Source organism: Apium graveolens, chromosome 9 (genome assembly GCF_009905375.1).
Source record: "Apium graveolens cultivar Ventura chromosome 9, ASM990537v1, whole genome shotgun sequence".
NCBI classification, from domain to species: domain Eukaryota; kingdom Viridiplantae; phylum Streptophyta; class Magnoliopsida; order Apiales; family Apiaceae; genus Apium; species Apium graveolens.
The window spans coordinates 261,956,715-261,980,943 of NC_133655.1; the positions used below are offsets into that span (position 1 = coordinate 261,956,715).

At 35.4% G+C, this 24,229-nt stretch overlaps 1 protein-coding gene across 1 annotated transcript; it reads right to left on the reverse strand.

Moving 5' to 3' along the window:
* Window positions 1-1,833: 1,833 nt before the first annotated feature.
* On the reverse strand, window positions 1,834-16,187 carry LOC141683309 (protein NO VEIN). The gene is made up of 8 exons (XM_074488006.1): window positions 15,679-16,187; window positions 14,876-15,210; window positions 13,651-14,359; window positions 12,651-12,749; window positions 10,809-10,983; window positions 8,786-10,512; window positions 8,160-8,372; window positions 1,834-7,578 (listed from the first exon to the last, which is right to left on the reverse strand). Exons 1-8 carry the CDS (start codon window positions 16,126-16,128, stop codon window positions 3,148-3,150), a joined length of 8,139 nt encoding a protein of 2,712 aa, XP_074344107.1. The 5' UTR covers window positions 16,129-16,187; the 3' UTR covers window positions 1,834-3,147.
* Window positions 16,188-24,229: the final 8,042 nt, after the last annotated feature.

Here is a 24,229-nt window from a genome sequence, read left to right on the forward strand (position 1 = left end):
ACCGAAGAATCAAATAGTCATCATCACAAAACGAGGGCAAATCTCAGTTATGACTCAAGTATGCAAGTACTCACGTGGCTTTTGAACAACCAGACAGAGGGAAAACTTAAGCATAGTACAATTCAAGAAGTGGCCCATCCGTTCAATGTAACATAGAGAACAATCAACATAATATGAAGCACTGCAAGGAGGTAAAAGACAACAAGTAAGCCATACAACATGTCAACAAAGGGTCATAACTCAGGGAGAAAAAGAATACAAGTGCAACCTAATGCAATAACTGAGATAAACATGGGGGACAGAGCATGCATAAGAGATTTGGCAGCACATCTTAAAGTGTCTTCAACTACAACAAACAGAATGATAAATAGGGAACTTATTAAACCTCACACAAACCCTTTACATCCTATTTTGAAACAGGCAAACTTATTTCAAAGGATTGAATGGGTTCTAAACTTTTTAATGGGTGACACACCAACAACAAAGAGACAATATTATCCTATGTACAATTTTGTAAATCACAGGGGGTTTACTTGGAAAAAAATGAAAAAGATAAGTACTGGGCTTCCAAGTCAAGCAAATTCATACCTAAAGTAACGTTCACAACTGCTGTAGTAAGACCAAGATTCAATGTAGAAAATGAGTGTACCTTTGATGGGAAGATAGGTATCTTCCCATTCACTTACCAAGAACCAGCTAAGAGGGCTTCCAAATACAGAGGAAAGGGGACAGTTGTCACCAAGATTGTTGAATCAGTTGAAAAAAAAGGAAACAAGAAACATGTTAATCAATGATATAATACCAGCAATCATGCAGAAATGGCCAATAATTGAAGGTAATAAAACTACATATATACAGCAAGACAATGCAATGACACATATGTCAAGATGACCCAGAGTGGCAACAAGTTCATCAACAAGGGGACTTTACATTCATTCTGGTGCAACAACCACCAAATAGTCCAGATTTAAATATTTTGGACTTGGTTTTTTTTAGAAGCATTCAATCTTTAATGCACAAAAAAATGCCAAAAGATGTCGATATGTTGGAGGCAGTACATCAGACATATTGTGAACTAGATCCAACAACACTGGGAAATGTTTGGTTATCCTATCAATATGTCATAAATGAAGTACTAAAAGTGAAAACTTCGAATGATTACCTTGTGCCTCATGTTAATAAGAAAAAATTAGCAGCTGAGTATAAGCTACCGGTTCAAGTCACTGCACCAATGTGGACTGTCCACGAGGCATGGAATTACATACATAGAGCAAACAGAGCATCATCTTCAACATGTTAAGTGCAACAATGAGGACATGTAAGCTTAATTTTGCTTTTAATATATTAGTGCTAGAAGTAAGCTAAGTTTTAAGTAGTTCATGTATTAAAAGTAATCTTAGTTTTAAGCAGTTCATGAATATTTAACTATTTGATCTCAGATTGTCCCCAAGCATCATCGACAACATCTACAACCACTAAGCACACACAAGCCTCCTAATTGGTTGCATTGCGTCTCAGCAAAAATGAACTATCATCACAGACCAGTTAAGTACATATCCAAGCAATTACATACAAAAAGAAGCGAATAATTACAAGAACAAGTGAATCATTAAACCAACAAGCGAATAACTATAGAAACAAGCGATTCATTACACCAACAAGCGATTAATTACAAGGAACAAGCAAATAAATACGAGAACAAGCGATTCACTAAACCAACAAGCGAATAATTACAAGGAACAAGCGAATAAATACGAGAACAAGCGATTCACTGCTCCACCAAGCAAATAATTACAAAAACAAGCGAATAATTACAAGGAACAGGCAGATAAATACGAGAACAAGCGATTCATTACACCAACAAGCGAATAATTACAAAAACAAACGATCAACCACACAAACAAGTTCAAGGTGGAACATCTTTACTCTGATTAGGAGTGAGAGCATGGATCTTTTGAATCGGCCTCAACATCCAAATCCAAGTCATCGCTCGACAGATCCGGAGCAACAACGATGGTCACTTCAACTAGATCTGAAGAAAGAGGGGACGGAGGAGAATCATATTCATCTAAGGGGGCTTGAATAACACTTTCATGCAACGACGATCGAGAGTTTTTATCCATCGTCACATCCGATTTCGCCACCGATTCCTCAAAATGAGTTCGACCACATCTCAATCGAACATATTCACGGCCATAACTATGTTCCTCGTTACAGCAATCGTCTTTGTCACAATGATGGGGATCAGAACACTCGTAGATAACTGTATTAGCAAATTCATCATTTGAATCGGAAAATCCATAATGTATACTCATGTTTTGATAAAGTAATTAGGGTTTGGTGGCAGAGAATAGAGAGAGAGGAACAGAGAGGAGCGAGAGAAAATAGATTAGGGTAAAGTGGGAGTCGGAGGGGTTAAACGAGTGGATTTATTTTTTAAAGTGAGAATATTGTTTGTTTGTCTTAACGCAAGAGTGTTAGTTTTTTATGATAAAAATAAAAAGGGGAAAAGTAATTTGAATTACCTTAAAAAAAAGTGAGAAATGCATTAAGGGGCGAACGGAGTACTAAACATATATTTTGGGGAACATACGCCGCCCCATCACTGATGAAGTCGAAAACAAACTGAATCATATGCAATAACCCAATTGGAGAGCTCTACCAGCTGAGCAGATACACTTAACTCTATAAAACGAAATGCGAACTTTCATACGAATGCACGAGGAGCGGGTATCAGTTAATACTAGTCAACGACCTTATTTGTTGTCAATTTGATAAGATTCCTCTATAAGACTACAACAAACAACAAAAACTCTGAATTATAAGAATTTCTATCTGTAATAAGGCTGGGCTAAAAAGGGACTTCTGGTGCATATTGGTTTTGCAACAGATACACACCATGCTCAAAATATCCTAATTATGTAACAGAACTCCCACAAATCCTTGAAATACACAAAAAAGCTTGCAATTAGCACAATCCGCCCTGTAAACCTCATTGTATCCACTTTTCAACCAGATTACACTCAATCCAAGAATACTGTACAGAAAAAAGAAATGGTTGCCGCATATATATGCACATGAACCTCTTTCAGTATACAAAGGGAAGTCTAAATTGCAGGCAGTGCAAGTACCCAGATGCCTCCCACATCAGCATGGCACAATATCCTTATTATGTTGCTGCCTAGGTATTAAAATGGCTAACTGCAGCTGGCCTAGCTGGCAGAGTCTTGCTGGATTCTTGTATACCGTGAGCTTAGCCATGTCATTACCATGCAAAGTAACTCGAGCAATGCTATAGCATTCCCCTTTCTCAGATGCAAACTGCCACTCTCTAGCTGTTATGTTGAACCAGTCTTTTCTAGCAGACTTGGTTGCTTTTACTTCTATGTACACGTCTCCAACAACAATATCATATGGAAATCCGGTCTCATGATTTTCATTGACCCATTTAACACAAGTCGTGCCAAACTTCCCTGAAAAATATCTGTAAGCTACCAATTCTCCAAGTCTACCCGTTAACAGTGCTTGTTCTACATTGGCATTGCCAACTGAGAGTTGGTCTCTTTCATAGGGAATAACTGGGCCAATATTTGGATCCTCAGTTGTAGCAACCAGGTCAACAGAATCAAAATCAACATTCGTACCAGGTAAAACCATATTTCTTGCATAATCAGCTTGATCTTCCAAAGATTCTGAATCTATGATAATATCCGCAGATAGGGCAACTGAATTATCTTCGACGGCTCTTTCAGCATCAGCATTGATTATAGGTCCACTTTCTAGAGGGCATGAAAGTTTGTCATCGTTCTTTTCCTTTCTCAGCTGCACAGTATTGCATGGCTTCGTCATCAAGCCATTCGCATAGGCGGAACCAAAACCAGGTGCAGTTTTCCAGTCGGCAGGAGGCCAGTTGGAATTGACATTATATCTTCTTTTAGACAAGGAATTTGGTTCATCAATAACTGTTGTGACACTTCCCATTAGTGTATTATCATTGTCAGCTGATGGTAGCACTGATTGTAGTGTCCAAGCAGATTCTTCTTCAGGAAGCTTCGGCACTTTCTGGCTATTTAAAATGAAAAATTCTGTTTGCTCCTCAGTGGAACCAGATTCTGCCATGGTCGTGATCATATGAAGGAAATTTGCTAAATGCAATTCAGGATTCCCATCAACCAATTGACGGGAAAGCTCCAAAAAGATTGAGTGAGAATCAGAGTCCTGGGTGACATACAAGACATTTCCTTGAAGAAGACAACTGCACTCACGTCTCTTTTTGGATGATACATCAGATCTCTTTATAACATTTCTGTAATACAACTTCTCAACAACAACTATACGCAATTGGCAGATGTCCACAAATCCAGATTGTTTCAGTTGATTATATCTATCAGGATATGATTTATAGATATAACGCTGGGCAAATGGAAGAGTCCAGTTAATCAACGAAGTCTTAAAACCAGATTCTGCTGGACCATAATATATAGCTTCCCGAGTCACAACTTCCGAGAGAGCATGAATTCCCAATTGTCTCATGAAAACAGACATCCTCTTCTGGAGTGTCTCTCTTTCTTCATCACTGAGCTCTCCAAAGTAAAGAAACTCAATATGGTCACAATGTTTGAATTCCTTTCTTAACTTCTCATCATCACTCCAACAGACGAGACCAAATGATGGGTGCAAAGAAATCCACCTATCTACTGAAGTTGGAAGCACAGTAAATTCCAAGTTTAGAAGACATTCCTTGAAATAATCAATATCTTTAGAACTTAGTGCACCAGATTTTAAGCCATCAGCACATATTAAGAAAACCTGAAACACAATCTTGGCTGCCTGTGATGGTAAAGCAACAGCTGAGAGCTGCTGCAAAATTTGAAGGTAGTTTCGGTAAGGTGGACTCTCCTGTACTCCACAAACGTTTACAAAGAAATCATGAAGGCCTGGATATATGCTTTTCAACATATTACGGTAAGGACCATGTGTCTTACCCACCACATCAGTAGACAGACATTTGCCCTTAATCTGGTCCACTGAACCAGTCAAGTCATGCCAATACACTTCTTCAGGAGACAAAAGTACACCTGAAACAACATCCTGGGATGAACAACCAGCGGGATCTGGGACAAATATGAAAGCTCCAGACGTTAAATTACTCATTATTTTTCTTTTCGTCGCAACCATTTCATCAGAAATACATGTATATAACTTGGACATCTGTGCTATGCTAGCCCTAAATGGGATTTGAGATGTTCTCCATACTCGAAGACAAGACAAAATGTCGTCAATGGTGACATGAATCTTGAAACCTAAATCATTTAATAATTTTGTACTTTTTACGTTTGGAACAGCATAAGGTACATTAACACCCAAAATCGATCGCACTGCTTCACAATCATGGAATACATCTTTAGGATAGTATAGGTCCTCGCCTACAGCTGTAGCTATCCATCTAATCTCATGCAAGGAGCTTAATAACGAGGACTTGAAAGGTATCTTTTCACCAGAAGACGTGTTGCAGTATCCACTGACCTTATTGCTGAAGTACTCATCCCATAATGTATCAATAACCTCCAAGAGATAGCTACACTTATCCCGATTCACAGTTGAGGACAACTGTGATAGCAATTGAATTAATTCGTGAGATTCCCAATCGTCGACAAATGAATTCGAGGAAATCACGTCTTTGTCAGAAATCACACTGTTGAGAACCTCGGAAATTCTTGATACACACTTCTTGGTTTCAACAACTTGCACAAAATCAGTTACTCCTAAATCTTTAAAAAAAATCCTCCACTTCAGAATTCCTTCAGATACTGATTTAGTAATTGGATGCTTCAGATAGTGCTTGTCAATTTCATGCCATTTCAATTCTATACCGTTAATCAGCTTATTCATATCAATAGGATTCCCAAAATCATTACTAAAATGCATTGCTGTATCAACAAGCCGTTTATAACCATAATTGGTCAATATATAAGCTTTACTACGCAACTCTAAGAGAATCTGCTCTCTTTCTGCAGAGCAGCTGGAGCACTTGGATTGCAGGTGAAACATTACAAAAGACAGGCATTCTATCATCATATCATTATCATCCTGACCAATTTTAACGCTAGAAAGAGCTGGCAAGATGTGCACCTTCACAATTTCATGTGCAGATAACCTCTCAACACCAGCTAAGCAGAGCATTTTGGTAACGGTATCCACCAAATAAGTGTCATTTTGTAAAACTTTACAATCAGTAACTGCAGATAGAAGGACAGGATTCACAGTACGAAGGCTTGCATACAGCTTTGGAAAAGCTTCAGGGATATACTCATTATCAGCATCAGAATGTAACCAAATTTTGCCATCAGTCAGTGAAGCATATTTACCATCTGATAGAGGAATAAAAGGTATTTTTCTAAGCTTGGTTAAAATATCCAATTCAGTTGTATTGTTGAGGATAACTTTCCCAGAGTTGAAAGACATCAGGTATAAGGTATTCAGCCAAGAAGACAACCAACTAAAGCCCATAGACCTCAGACCATCTCCTGAACTACACAATGAAGACAGAACCTTAAGCAAGATCCTGGGACCATAATCCTCAATACCCAACGCTTTAGCCAATGCATCGGATAAGATTGTATCTCTATGCAATAATCCAAGGCCAAGGTGCTGACTGAGTAAGCTATCAGGCAAAAGATAACGAGTTTGATCAGTCCAATTTCTTATAACCTTGCATGGAGGGACCCATTCATCAATATCGCCATCTAAAAGAAGGCAATTTGACCTGCGCAATTTAGAGATGATCATCCGAGGAACACTAGAAAAGAATCCATGCACTTCTCCAACAAGTGGAACAAAACCCATGAAAGCTGAAACAGCCTTCCCCTGTTTCGCTCTAAAACAAGGAAGGGAACAGAAAGATTTCTCTGCACTTACAAACAGACGGGGAAACTCTGACAATAACCACTGGTTCCATGGACTATCTCCGTCAACTTCCTCTCTAGAGGAAGGAAGAATAAAATCACCTTGGATAATAAATTTCATTCCATATGTTCGTAGAGGGAGATAAGCGAATACAGGTTGTTGGTCCAGACGTGGAATATAATCCTCATTACCCAAATCATGTAATGTAAAAGCTATAGAGATTTCAGTTGTCTTCACATCAGGACGTATAGCACCAGAACTTAGTTTATCAGATACTACAAACCAAGTCAATTTCTCATTGCCAAGAGAAACCTTTATGATACCACTACCCAGTATTTCTTTCCTCATGACAGTCAATGAATCACTGAGCACATTTCTAAACCTTATACACTGTAGACGATGAAGAAATAATAATAAAGATGGATGAAGGTCTGAAAACATAGACGTAATCTTGTCCACTGACAGGCCCTCGGAAAACTTTGACCTGAAAGGAAGCACAATACAAGTGTTCCAACAATTATCATTTTCATTGGCATCCTGTTTCACCAATTTGCTAAACATTTCAACATCACAAGGAGGAATCGTTGTAGGTAATACAAATCCAATCTGGCCTTCTCTAATGTCAAACTTAATATGAAATCCATTTGAATGAATTTCTGGAGCATCAGAAACCTGCAAACAACCGTGCCATAATTATAAGGAATTTACAAGTGTAACTAATCAAACAAAACAGAAAAATCCAAAATGTCACTCTAGCTTCCTAGTACATAGCTAATTCCATTGATGTGCATCTAAAAACATAGATGATTGAAAAAATATCAAATAAATGTATTATTGTTAATTTCTCTCTTTGAAGACAACTATTTTAAATAAATTAATGAAAACTGAGTAACTATTGAACACAAGCACTATTTAATCAAATATTACATACAACATACAGGAAGATATGACCAATGTACCAAACACCAGTAATGAAGTACTGGCTCCAAAATAAAATCAGCCAAAAGACAGACTGATAAGATTCATTAACTCTGTTTATCATTAAAATGCTACCGAATCTTTGAGGTATTTTGTTCTCCTCCAGAGCTTAATAATTAGGAAAAAGATAGAACTCTAAAACAGAAGTCAATCCAACCTGATCATCTACTTTACTGCCTCTGATAAAGAATAAACCATTTTAATTTTGTATATGAGTAAGCAGAAAGAGAGGGAAAATACAGAAAACAGTAGCAAAATTAATAGGTTCAGAATACCCGAAATACTGATTTGAAGCCAATGCCTTTCTTTCCAATATATCCAGCAGAAGGCTCCTTCTTTGTTGAATTTCCAACATCACAAAGGGCTCTGATGTTATCACCAGAGAAGCCTCTCTCGTTATTCAGGACCACAATGCATCCCTCCATGAGAATAAAATTCAGAGTAGGTTCGACATTCCCGAGATAAACATTATCATCTGCATTTTGAACCTGATGACAAAGGCCAAATAAAAGATTTCACAAACTCTGTATAAGAAAACGAAAGAAATCTTTGCGCATCTTCAACTGAAAAATATTTACAGTCAAAAATATTAAATTATTGGCCTTAGATTGAAAGCAAACATCGAAGAGGCTGGTGGGAAAATAAAAAAGATGCCCAGCAAGTTATCATTTTAAAGGCTAAAGGAATTTTTGGCAAATTATTAGTCAAAAATAATTTAAAATTTAAAATTAACTAAAAAACAGCAGGAGGTATGTTGACCCTAAAACAGTCCTGTTTTTTTTAACTGCAGAAGGTAATTTGGGATGCACGAGGTTTGACTTTCCAGCATGAGTAATTAGAAGAACCACTACTTATGGGTACTGGCAGAAAAGTAATTACAAACAGAACAGTTTTAATGTACCAGCTCCAGAAGAAAATGTGAATCCTGAGAATACAACTCTTGTGAAAGGCAATGCAATGCTCTCCCTAAACGAGCATGCTGCTTCTTTAAAATGCTACTTTCTGAAGCCAGAAGATCAGGATCAAGACCAAATTCTTCTCGTCTAATAGATTCAATGACTGTATCCGGACTGTCAACTTCATCAACTAGAGAAAAATGCTTTGATTCATGTGCAATGTTAACAGAAGTTTCCATTATATTTTTTATGGTGCAGACTTCTTTATGTTGTTCATTAGGTTGACTTGTAACAAGGGGGACACTCACTTCATTACCCATAAATGGCAAGTTGTCTCCTGCCTTTGGGGTGTATATATTTGGACCGGTGCATTGGAGACATGCATCTATCAAACTTGGCTGTGTAGTGGACATGGCCAGCTCCTGGGGTCTGGTCGAGAAAAATGCGTTGTAATCATTGATCCACTCCATTATGCCTAGTGACAATCCTACATCATGAAGCATGAACCGCTGCTTTATATTGTTGCATTCTTTCAAAATGGCCAATGGAGCTTCTTTTGCCACAAACTGCAATCCTGTAAGTAACAAATCAGCAGCAAATTTATGCATTTCCACTGGTAGACAACCTAGACAATTAAGGATGAACTTTGCTGCAATTGACATAGCTCTCTCAGATCCACATCTGTTCTTGTTATCATCATTGTATGCAGCTTCAACAAAGATAAGTCCTCTATTTAATGACTTCCCATTATTGTAGTCCAATTCATCATCCAAAGAATTTCTTATTATAACTTCAAAAGCTTTACGTGCATGGCATTTCAAAAGGGACAGCGAGACATGACAATCACCACCATATAGTGCAACCAAAGACAACAGCTGGACAGCTGTTTCAAAAGATGATGCCCGAAGAGAAGCTTCTAAAAATGAATCCGGGGATGCCGAAGGATCAATCCGCACCACCTTACCCTCCTTGGTCACCAAACATAGAAGTTCTTTAGCATTTACCTCAGTCAACAACCAAGGCAAAAGAGGACCAAAAGACGGAAAAAATTTGTGACCCCAATGTAACCATGACTCCAGGTCCGTCAACATTGGAGCTCTAATTAAAGCCTCGAGTGCATCCGTAGTAGATACAGTCCCTAGCACTCCAGTTTTCTGATCTATACAACTGTCTGATCCATCAAGATTAGTATTGTGATCAAATATGTATTCGCTAGAGCTCTTGCCCAACAATGTTGCAGAAAACAAAACACTAGAAGATTCGTAGTGTTTTTTTCCTTTTAATAAATCCTCGATATCTTTTGGGGAACCATTTGTCACTAATTTTAAACATAACGAAGGGAACTGTCTAGCAAGCAATTCTGAAATCTTCTGTTCACTCAAAATTTCATTTTCGAGCAAGCTGTTTGAAGCTTGATACAACAGAACATCCAGCTGATGTTGAAGCATGCATGCATCTAAAGAAATATTCTCGCACATGTCAACACTTAGGCTCCTCTGAAATGCACGAGGTAGCAGGGAGATATGTTTCTCAATGAACGTAAAAAGATCTCCGTAGCCAAGAGACTGAAAGGTTTCCATAGAAAACTGCTCCGCAAGCCAAAACTCAAATTTTGAGAGCTTCCTCAAAAATACAATTTTTGCCTTTAACGAAGAACTTCCTTTACCAACAGTTTCAAGATCATTTGCAAAGTATGTCACCAGTTTCTTAAGAATATCTTCAGTAGTAACACCTACAAGTTGTATAAGAATATAAAACTGAGAAATGAATTTTTCGTCAAACATTTGTGCATTGCGTGATTAGGCCATATATGTAAAAAATCACATTGTCTAGTCTAATGAGATACTCAATTACTGTAAACAGGAAAAGTAAATAAATAATAAAGATGAGAAAATAATCAATATATGTTCATTCCATACATGTTCAAAATACACATAAATATGAAGAAAACTGTAAAATTTCAATGAATCGAAAAGACAGCCTATGTGGCATCCACAAATAAAGGTATATAAAATTAATCCAACTCACTGTGTTGGTATGTCAAGTCCCTCCCAGTGGCAACATATTTCTTTCCAGCTGGTTCAACCTCTATGCTTACTGCTTCTATACACCTCTTTGGAAGTGGGTTTGCAACACCTTGTTGATTGAGAGTTTGCAAAGTATCATACATGCTATCACACATTCCAGTTTTAATAGCCTCAACCTGCATTGACAAAGCAGCCCAACTTATTGTACAAATGCAAATGGCGTTAAAGCAATAACTATATGTAACTGTCAAATTATTAGAGTGAACATATAAATATCTATGCAGACTCATGTGCAGGTATCGGAAACAAGTGTGAAGTGCGTATCCTAGCATCGGATATTCAGTTGTAATATATTTAAAATTCTAGGTCATGGATCCAAGATTTGACAGGGGTATGATGACCCAGTTTGTTAGTGTAACATATTAATTCATATATTCTTTAAATATTTGTACTTCCGAAAATACAATGTGGAATTTCAACAAATTAAATGAACTTAATTATATGGGAATAATTATAAATTAATATCCAAAGAATTATTTTGAAACTTTTTGCTTCCAACTGGATAATGAGTATTACCTTAGGGACTGTTGCTGTAACATCTTCTCACTGATATGATGTATTAGTTTAGGGTTCACAAGAAGTGAGAGTGAAACTTATCGATGATACGAGTTACAGAGGGGGCGTTTAGACTGTTAGTTGGAATGGTAAACTTGGAATGGAAAACGGGAATGGGAATGAGGGGTATGGGAATGGGGGTTAAATGGAATAAGAATGACATGGTATCCCAAGGAAGGGGTGAGTAGGGAATGATTTACCCATTTAATGGGAATGAAGTTCCCATTCCCAATCACCAAATTGCTAATCCAAACACTAATACATGGGATTGAGGTTCCGATTCCCGTTAACCGGGCTCATTAACCATGAACCAAACACCTCCTGAACTTCAATAAAATAAAAATCTGTAATCTTTCTTAACAACCGAAACCCGCTTTTAATACTGATGTACCAAATTTGGATTCACCCCAATTTCGGGTTCGATGGCCACCGCTAGATAACAAAACAATATTCATGTCTTACATCTTTTCACCCCAATTTCGGGCTTAATTCTCCACAAGCTACAAGTACATAATTAAATAATAGATACTAATAATATTTTTACTAGAATACATAATTAAAAAAATATTCACTTAATATTAATCCATTAAAATTGATAATAATACTAAGCATTCACACTAACCATACAAAAAATAATTTTTTTAAAATTTATTACTTTTTATTAAAATCTTGTTCATTTACAAATACTCATGCAAGACATACAAACCAAATTGATAAAACTCAAAATTAATTAACAAAAATATATGTTAGTAACAACTATTTATCTATCAATTATTATTCCTACAATCCTACTAAACTAGTTATATAACATTATTAAACTTTATAAAAACTTACAACTACTTACATTCTCATAGAATAACATAAAAAATGTTAGTAAAATGTAGAAAATATAGGCCAAGAGAATTATTGTAATTTAAAATACACATCGGGCTAATTACATATCCCTTGAACTTCTTTCTTTGTTAGGCAAGCAAGCAAGCTAAGGAATATACTGGATTATACTAGTTCATAGGGATTGTTAGGCGACTAGGAGAGACACAAGAACCTTTTAAAAACTAGATACAATTAGCCAAAGGGATGCGCGCGTCATCAAAGTGACGGGAAGCAGTTGCAACATTGTAAGGATATCTATGGATACTTGCCTTGATATAATCCTCAACTCGATGCGTACAAAAGTAAGAATATTAACAACCATTCACTGCAATGAAATAGACTGAAATAAACTTACAGCAACATTTAGTAATTCAGCACATGGTTTTTGCATAAACATTGCTTTCACTTTCTTTCCTTTCCTCGTTTTGTAGAACTGGATCATCCTATCCAAAACCTACACAATCAGCAAAAGCAAAAAAATAATATTAAAACTTCTCCAGGCTAAACGTCTAATACGTTTCCATCTTCTCACCAACAATAGAAACCAGACCCGGGGCACTGGAAAGTTTACTAAACCTCAAAAATAGACAAGAAACAAATAAAGGGATACTAAAGAAAAAAAATCCTAACATTAAAAAATTGGTAAAATTCACAAATAAAGTACTTTAAACTTTATAAGTAGATCAATTCATCACAATAACCTCAACATAAAGAAGGCCACATAAACAAATTTTCGACTTGATAAAAGACTGATATCAATCTATTAAGAAATTTAAATACCAACTGCTAAAGGTTTCTACTTTTTTAATATATATTTTGGACTTTCAGATCAAAAACAGATTAAACTTATTTGATTAAACCCAAGTATACCTGATGATACCTCACAACTTTTCACTCAATAATTTCTGAATTTACTTTTACTTCACTCAGACACTATAATGGGCTTGTACAAATATAAACATCCATTTACTTAAAAGGCCTTTATTACAATAAAAAAATAAAACACAACCATGGTCAAAATAAAATAGTATATCATTGATACCAAGTACATTTTTAGCGACGCAAATTTTATTTGGAGTATCAATTATAGCCCGAGGCATAGGTTCCCACTTCCCACACAAGCAGCGTAATGTTTATTTATTGCCAAATTCAAGTTATTGCCGAACTTTAAGCTTTGCAGTCAATAGCAGCCTAAGATCTATATCATGAAATGGCCATTAATTAATCACCGCAATATATCAATCACAGACAAGGAATAGAGGAAACAGTACTATGGCATTTCATCATAGGCATCAGACAAACATTATCATGCAGCAACATTACAATTTACAGCTAAAATAAGAGTTCCTACATACCTCGGTAACATTATTCTCCCGGCATGCCTCCTTCCAAGTCAAGATGAACATCCTAATAGAATCATTGTCACGTGAAAGTTCAACATCATTGACTTGACTAAGAAATCTAAGCTTCTTCTTTTTTGCTTTAGACATGTTAAACTTTTTATTGTTGATCGAACGATATGGATCGACCTCGTCTCTTTTCAGTAACTGATGTGCTGGGGTTCCTGTACTTGAGTTTTCAGATTGTCTCTTTTGTTTCAAAGGCCTGCTAAGTTCGTTGTCTATTAGAGAGCTACTAGCTGTAGAGGGGTTAGTACCCGCTTCACGTTTTAAACCAAGTCTTGTCCTTTCCTCAATCATCGATGGGTAAGGGCAGCTACTAACACGATCTGAACTATTTTCATTTTGCGATTGATACCTGCATGAATTCTGTAGAAGATTTTCATTTCTGTTACCTTCACCATCACTAGAACTGTCGCTAACATCTTCAGATCCAGATGAATTAAATTTTATGTGCTTCCCACAGAATTCTTCATGTGCCGAAGTAAATGAATTGACGCGTTCTGATATACGTCCGAAGTGCTCGTCCAACTGCTTTTTCTGCGACGTAAAAAGAGGACGCTTCTTCCTTTTGTTACTGGATGCCGGTTTGTCATCCCCTATATATTTTTTAATTGAAGCCTGTTCAGAATTCCACCCTTGGTGGATATGGGACATATGCATCCTATAAAAATCAGAACTAGTTCATTCAATTGTTAAGCATAGTTTTAGCAACATTAACAGGTCTATTTAAGTAGTTTGAGTTTCCTAATCTACAATATTACACATCTTTGACATACATGCTAAGTTGAATCTTTTAAGAAGCTTCACTAAGACTGCAAATATATCCTGAACAATAAAACCCTTTTAATTAGTCCCAAATATAATATTATAGCTACAAATTTATTACAGATGACCGATGCTAGTGAAGGTCCTTAAATTAAATTGTAAATTCGTTCATAAAATATATTTCCCAATGAAAAAAACCAAGTGCATTATTGTAACAGCAACGCATGACCATAAACACATATAACGTCTGGCATGATACAGACGCAGTTTCGTAGATGATGCCCTTGTAATTTTTCTTTATTAGATGTTCTGTTTCCAGATAAATCTCCCTCAAAACTATAAAATCACAACTTCTCTTATAGACCCAAAGACCTTCAATTGAATTAACAAGATAGCACGATATAATACTTACCCTAAACTCCGAATGCGCACACCGAGCAATTCTTTTCTATCTAGAGATTTTTTCTTTGCAATGAAATCCAATAGCTCATCGGCCTTTATGTCTTTATGCTTTTTTCTCATAAATGTAGAAAGGAAAGCTATTATCTCTTCACTTGTTATCTTGAACACATCCTTCACCTCTGAACTCAATCCAAAATAATGCACAACAAGTGGATGCCGTACCAACGGACCCAAATCAAGCTCTTCAAACTTCTCAGTACCCTCATTCTTGCAAATTGCCAATTCCACATCGTACAATGACGTAATCTTTTGAACTCCAACAAAACAGTGGATAAATGCATTAACCTAAAAAACGCAAAAGCACCATTAAAACACCACCAAAATCACAATTCTTCAGTAGTAAAATAAAACGACCAACCAAAATTTCCATAAAAATAAATAATTAATTCGGCTCCATTCAATTAAAAAATACTCCAAGGAATAGTGAAGATATGAGTAAATACATTCATTAATATTATTAGAAAGATCATATACTCATTTCATCTCTACACATTTCCTCTAATTTCTAATTACTACCCATCTAGCCAGGAGACCACAAAGGCGGAACAGAAACAACCTCAAACTTAATTTACCAAACAAATATTCTAAATACACATGTACATCATTTCCGCATTCAAACAAAAACATAAAATATTAATATCTAACTAACTATTATAGCATTATCATCAAACTTACATATACATAGCACATTCATTTATACATAAGCTCGCTTTCAATTCGCGTTATGTGATCACGAGAACATAAAGTAAGTACCTTTCCTTCGATAACCATAAGCCGATACAACGAAGGAACCTGCTGCATCTGAAACCCCAACGCCTCCCACGACTCGGCTTTAAGCGTCAACAACGCCGCCTGACTCACTTTCCACGCCGTCACGCTCTCTCCAGCCGCTAAAATCTCAGCGCGCGCCTTCAGCGCAGCTCTATCGATTCTCTCAAGCGCTTCATTAGACCGGGGCCGACTGTTATGGCTCTGAACCGGGAAGCTAGGGTTTTGAATTGAGAAATTAGGGTTTTGGATTGGGAAATTAGGGTTTTGGAAGTGAAAATTGGGGGTTTGAATGAATTGATTCAGTGGAGCTAGGTTTGGATTAGGGAGATAGTAGTTAGGGTTTTGAGAGTAGAGTGGAGGTTGTTGTGGCGGCGGCGCCGGTCCACGGCCGCCGGCGGCGCGGCGGGGGAAGCGTGGAGGCTGTCCGTACATACTGAGGAGGGTATGAGAAGAAGAGTTTGAAGGCGTGGGGTTTGGGCGGTTTGTTGGCGTTTATATGTGTGTGATGGGATTATATTTTTTTTTTTGCTAATTTTACATGTTTAATATTTTGAATGAATAATGTGTGTAAGTTTTTAATATTTGTTTTTCTAGTTTTTACTTCTAAGTATTTTTGTTATTTTTTAAGTGGGGTGATTGGAAAAATTTGCACATTGTTTTAGCGTGTGATCTAAATATAAATTTAATATATGCGGTCAAAAATATGGTTATATATATATATATATGTGTGTGTTTAAGTGCGTATTTGAGATACGTATTTGTGAATTAGATATTTGCTTGAATATTCTTTCGCAACACGGATTTTGATATCATATTTTTCAATTATTCTAAAAATATTTATGTAAAAAGTTTAAAAAATAACAATTTTTAAGATATGCAAGTAAAAAATTAAAAATGGATATTCTTATTACTTATAATAAAAAGTAAAATATATTTTTGTCAGTTTTCAAGCTGAAAATGGTCGAAGAAAGAAAAGTGAAAGGGTTCGACATTTTCGACCTAAACTATTGTTCCGCTTTCGATGCGGTGCATTGTTTGGGCCTAGATGCCCCTATGACATGGTGAGTACACAAAACATAAATTGTTGTTATTAGGCCCATAATTTATTTAAGGATATCTTCATTAACGGACCAATTCGCCCGCCTCCAATATGTGTCGAATTGAAAATCGAGCAATGGAGTTCAATCATGACAAAAAAAATCGACTTTAGCAAAAAAATCAATTAAAACTTGAACTCAATTAATCCATAAAAATTATCAATTCAATACACTTGTTTCCCAATTTTATCCTTTCTTTGTTATTCGTTTTTCTTGATTAAGTTTCAATTTTCTTTTAATAAGTTCCCAATTTATATGGAGTTTGTTTGATCTCTCCTTAATCGTGAGAGTTTGGTTTTTGTTTTAATTTTTCTTGTTACCATGATGTCCGGGATTGCAGATCTGTCAGATTATCATGATATTGATTCCGTGATAAAGATTTTTATGATGATGCATCTATGATCTATGGTCAATCACTCAAACAATAATTGGAGAGTTACAACATGTACTCCCTCCGTCCCTCCCAAATGTTTACATTTGAGTTGGATACGGAATTTAAGAAAAATGATAAAGCAGTAAAGGAAAGTTAAAAAAGTGAGTAAAGTAGTGAGACTGATTGATATTATATGTGTAAAGTGGGTATAGTGGAGATACAGGGTGGATGTAATTATTTTAAAAATTATAAAAACTTTCCTATTTTTGAAAAATTGGAAGGGACATCCCAAAAAGGAAAGTGTAAACATATGGGAGGGACAGATGGAGTACATATTTCTTCAAAAAATAGCTTGGTAACCTATCCAAGGAGGAAGGATTCAGTGGCAATATGATTACGCGATTGTTTAATTTCGATTATTTGTTTAGATGTTGTATGACTTTTTATTAATGAATTATTTTTCTTTTCCAAAAAAAAAATACACTTATTTAACTCAATGTAAATTATTAATTAAATAAATTGAGTGCAATGACAAAATATCAACTTATATAAGAGCATTTTCATTGATATAAAACTCTTAGCTAAAAGTATTTGTGGCATGTCATCTATACTATATTACAATAACCAGAATGGAGTATAATTTGGTATGGGTAGTCATGATATTTTTCGGTTGGTTTGGTTATCTCAATTTATAACCGTCAGATCTTTTTAATCAAGTGATCATGACCGTTAGATTCAAATACTAAAACAATATACACTACTCTAACTCTCAGGTTCGAATCCCGCCAACAACAATTTTTTATAAATATTTATATTATTATTTATATTTTTTTCACTCGTTTACACATGCCACACAAATTGCTGACTAAAATTAGACAAATTATGTGTTTGGACTGCACCGAACAAACTAAAATGTTCAAAAAGCTAAATTTAAATTACCTTCAATCTTGTCTAAACTATACGCGATGAACGACAATAATCTATCTATATCCACAGAATTGTGTTTTTTCCGAGACATAGTTGAAAACCTGAAAGAAGACTACTGAATGAATTGCTGACTAAAACGAACTACCAAAGCAAGTAACATCTTGAAACACAAGGAACCAAAATTCAAAATTCAAACTAGAAAAAACCAAGCAATCACTACTAGAAAAAAGGCCTTAGACATCAGTTGTGGACTGATGTCTTTTAAAAATCAAACTGATGTTTTTGCATGTGATGTTAAATGTAGGGGTCTTTTACATCGGTTGTGAGCCGATGTCTTAAAGCATATTTGACATCGGTTTTAAATTCGTTCTGATGTATTTTTCTTCAAAGTAGTCCTTTACTATGACTTCAATGCTGCAATAATATGAAATTTATATTAGTTTAAACATATTATGTATAGGAGAAAACAACAAATTCACATCAATCTTCAAATCAAGCCGATGTGTGTTTTATTGTATAATATCAGTCACTATATAGTACCGATGTGCAATGTTTATTTAGACATCGGTTCTGTAAGTGAACTGATGTCTTTACTCTATTTTTACATCACTTTATACATTTATATGATATTTATTCTTTGATTTTATATCGGTTTTAAACTAACAAACTGATATGTGTGATTGCTTATGACATCAGTGATTGCTTATGACATCAGTGCCATAGTGGCTTTCATATAAATGAACTAATGTCTTTACTATATTTTTACATCACTTTTTGTATTTATATGATATCTATTCTTTGGTTTTACATCAGTTTGAAACTAACAAACTGATATGTGTGATTGCTTATGACATCAGTGCCATAGTGGCTTTCATATAAAGGGATGTGTTATTTGCTTATTATTAACATCAATTATTTGGCTTAGTAAAGTGATGTCTGTTTTGATTTTTTTTCCATGAATCACCTGCTTCATTAAAATCCCCAAAAATCAAAATGCCAAACCAAAATCACAAACCAAAATCACAAATCTAATTTACCAATATTAAATCTAAGTTACCAATACCAAATCTAAGTTACCAAATCAAAAATCCATGTCAAAAAACCATACGTACATTAATTTACCAATTGCATCATCATTCAATAATCCAAACCAACTACATAGATAAACCCAACCATATATTAACATCTACATAAGTCATCCCAACACCAAATCATTCAATGTTTCCTCCACGTCAAAATAAATGAAAGTTCAAATACTCAAAGCAAATTGATTGGTGCAACACAAGTCTAGCTAGCTAGAGTCAAAATAAACCAAAGTTCGCCTACTTCAAAGAAAACGATATGTCCAAGATTGCAAGCTGCAGATCATCAGGGCCTTTTCACAAGAAGGACTCAATATAGTCTAACGTCTGAAATCGAACCTCATCAAGCTCATCTCTGGAATAAATTACCTTCCGATTCTTGGCAGCTCACTGAATAATGTAAAACACGACAATTATAATGAATCCAATTACAACTGACATATAAACCAACTATGCATTGAAGTAGAAACAAATACCTTTTTCATAAATGACATTTCGGGGTCCATGACAATCTCTTTCATGTAATACATAACTACATATCCACATTCAGTCCCACCCGGCTGTTTAGGACATCCCTGTTTAACAAAAAAAGATTAATTACTAAATTAAAAACTGGTCCGAACAAGCAGTAGCGCAAAGTCAGAAGTGCACCGACATGAATGCAGAAAATAAATAAAACTTACCGGAATATATATGATACTCGGGGCTTTGTTTCCCCTTCCAGCCTGAATGTTGAAAGCAATCACCGCCACAAACCTTGCTTTCCAATTATGCAATTTTAGCATTGACTTTAACTTCGTACATTCACTACCCTCAAACAAAGGATGTTCAGCATCCGCCACAAACCTTCTAAACTGATACGATTCGTTGTCATACTCACCCGAATTATATGCATCATCACAAACATTGACGGTTTCCGATGCAGGGGCAGGGGCAAGGGCAGGTGTACGTGCAGGGGGTGGAGCGTTGCAAGTACTATTGACCGATGACCTAGTCCCACACCCTTCTGTATGCCAAATCCAATCCAAATACCCTAAACTAAAACCATTGTCATACAAATGACCCCTGGTAATCTTTACGGAGAATTTTTTAAAGTTAACACATCGTTTACAAGGGCAGGGAATTCTTTTAGGATCACGAGAATTTTCCTCAGCAAAAATCAAAAATTGTTCCACCCCAATTTCATATTCGAGTGTATCCCTATCTTTGAAAATCCACGACTTGTCCATGTTCAGAAGGAACTACCTCATTGTTAAATAAAATGTCAAATATCGTAGTAACAAAGACTACAAAATAGTAGTCTATAATTGTAATTCACCCCTAATATAATATGGATACAATTTAGATTATACTTTCGATTCAAGTTCTTATTAACAAAGACTAACTATAACTATAACATTATCATTAATAAATATTTTAATTTACTTATAATTATCACATCATCCCCGTGTTTAAGTTGTTAACAGTTAGTGATACTCAATTAGACTCTAATATTCACTAATGTTTGCTATTATAGTACTAGTATATTAACTCTAATTAGAGCATCTCCAAGGCAGGGGAGCCCTTGTGAGACATTTTTACACAATATAGTAATATATTAACATATAGCTAATCCTACTGCCAACTTCATTCGAGCATAAAACCTTATACATTCAACAAATTTTACATAACTATCAGTTTATATTATTATAGCCAACTATTATACAGAGTATCGTTGGAGATGCTCTTAGGCTAACAACATAGAAGCCTAAAAATTGATCTAATATTCACTAAACATACACTCATACAACTAATTGCTTATATCTAATAATATACAAGCCTAATAATTTCACCTAATATATCATATTAGAATTCATGTAAATGCCTTCATGTTTACAGGGGATATATAAATACAGATATACATGGGACATAAACAACTCATATACAGGGGACACAAACTCATATACAGGGGACACAAACATTTGTACTTGTACACATATATACACATAACAACAACTCACACAGTTAAGCATACATATATACATGCACACATATAATTATAGATAGTATACATGCCGCCAAAGAAAACTCTAATGATACTCTAATTAAACTCTAATCGAACAGAAACATATACCTAATTTAAGATCCAAATAAATCGAATCTAAAAATCGAATAGAAACTCATACCTAATTAAGCACAAAACTTCAAATAGCTAAACTCCAAAGCACCAAGAACCAAGCTCAAACAAACACCTCCAAAGCACCAAGAACCAAGCTCGAACAAACACCAAACCCCAAATATGTTCAAGAATATAAACAAAAAAAATCAAAAGATTAATCGAATAAAGAAACAAAGAAAGGGGGTTTACTGTAATTGAAACTTAATCTGAAATTGAGATGAAAATCGAAGGAGTAATCGAAGGCGGGGTTAGTTTTAGGGTTACGTTTGGACAACAAAGGGGGAAGAACACTACTGTTGCTCTCGTTTGTCTGAATGACAGTTTATATTTTCAGTTTTATGTTTTAATTTTTTTAGTTATATGTTTTTTAGTTTTTTTTAGTTTGAAAATTGGGACAAGGCCTGTGTTTGTTTGGGAGGGGAATAAAAATTAAGGGGGAAAGTTATGGGGGGGAACTAAAACCAAAATATTTGGCTTAAGGCGGGGAAAAAAAGAGGGGTCTCGCACTTACTTTTTTTTTAATCGTGTCCCAGACATCGTTTTCAAAGACAACTGATGTCCGAAAAATATAAAGACATCGGTTCTTGTTTTAGTGATGTAAAAAGTAGATTTAACATCAGTGGTTTTCTTAACCGATGTCTAAGGTGTGATGTCTAATCCTGTTTTTCTAGTAGTGACTTCACCTCCTCGAATCAATATAATTCTTTTTAACATAGTCATCGACGCGGGGACATAATACACTAACAAATAAATTTGGGAGAGTGTGTAAGCGGTTGTTTCGAGTCGATGGTCCATAAAAATAACCTGATCATCAAATGCAACAACTATTAAAACTTTACTAAAAACACAAATTAACTACATCTTGTTGTTTAATGATTCAGATACTACAAGATAGCTGTTTAAATATAAAGCTACACACAACAATACGTTGAGAATATAACTTTTCTCTTTTTTTCTTACTGAATGGAAATACAATGATGCTTAAAGAAAATCAACAAACCCAGTAGCTACAAACTAGGAAACTAAAAACTGAAAGACTCCTGCAATCCTAAAATTACTCCACTACTCCCATTACTTCCTACTGCTCCTAAAAAAACTCTCTAGGACATCACGACCAATTCCAATACCGAGACACAGCTGAAAATAAAATAATACACATAAAACAAAATGATAGATAAACTAGTTTAAGATTTATCCAACACTCTCCCCCTTAATCTTAAACTTTATTTGCCACCTCCTTGACTCCTAGAAGTTGTCTCATCCTTTCAAACTTTACTGTCGACAAGGCTTTAGTCAGGATATCTACACGTTGACAATCACTGGACACATGCTTTATCGTGATTTCTCCACGTTCAATGCACTCTCTGATAAAATGATATCGAACATCGATGTGTTTGCTACGCCCATGAAAGACAGGGTTTTTTGCAAGATCAGTGGCAGACTTATTGTCGATAAACAAAACAACCGGACCAATATACTCACTCGAAACCTGTTGCATCACATTACGTAACCAGATACTTTGACAAGTTGCTGCTGTTGCAGCCATAAATTCTACTTCACAAGAGGACAATGCTACGCATCTTTGTTTTTGAGAGACCCAGGTTATTAAGCTTTCGTTCAAATAGAAGACCATTCCACCAGTGCTCCTCCTATCATCTTTATTACCAGCTAGATCACTATCCAAATATCATGTTAGGACATTGTTACCATTTATTCTTGTGTACACTAATCCAAGTCCAATAGTTCCTTTCACGTACCTCAGTATTCTCTTCACTGCATTCAAGTGGAGTGTTGTTGGGTTCTCCATATACCTACTCACCATGCCAACTGAAAAAGCTATATCAGGTCTAGTATGTACTTGTTAGTCCCTTAACAATATAGCAAGAATTACAGAAGAGGGGTTGAATGGAATTCTTGAACCTTTTTCTCGAAATAAAAATGTTCAACTCGAATATAGATATAATGTTTTGATTAGCATAATGCGGAATAGAAACTTAATTGAATCAAAACATAAGTAATTAAAAACAAGAGTCTTTAAAAACTTTCTGGTGGATTTAAACAATTCCACCAGAGATATATATTATATATCGAGAGGACTCTGTGTGCAAGAATGCTCACAGCTGCTTACAAATTGAACTACTGAGAATACAGGGAAATGCTAATAATTCTGCTTACAAAGATTTCTCTGTTTTTGTGTATCTCAACTCATTTCTATTTGCTACGTTCTTGGTTTATATATTACCAAAATTACAAAGTCAAAAAGACTGAACAAATATAAAAACTATCAATCTTAAGCTTTGCTGCTTTTCGTCCTCTATTACCCGGTTAATGGGCTTCCACAGTAGATTTGTATACATCTCGACGACTGTGCTCATCTTTCACTGTTCAACTGCTGTTTAAATTCTTTATTAGTTGAGTACATGATCATCCGTCGGGTTGTTGATCATCCGTCGGGTTGTTGATCATCCGTTGGTTGCTTTATAGGTTATCCGTCGGGTAACAATCAAGCATATGACTTCATTTCACTTATACAGAATTACAAGACATCATTTATGTACAATTAATTAACCTATTCTGCATATCTAGTTAAAGTCAACATGACTTATATGCTACTACATATTCTATACAAAGGTGTATACATAATTGTGCTACAGACTCATTATTACATAAGCTACTCACTCGATGGATAATAAGTTAACATCCGTCGGGACTATAATGAGTTATCCGTCGGGACTATAATTCTTATCCGTCGAGTGCTACATTATTTCACTAAGTAAAATCCACTTAGATGTTTTGTTTATGAAATCATCAAGTACACAGCAAATGCACAACTATCTCCCCCAATTTATGTCTACTGGAATTGTAGCCATAAATTCAGAGAAACTTGATGATAACA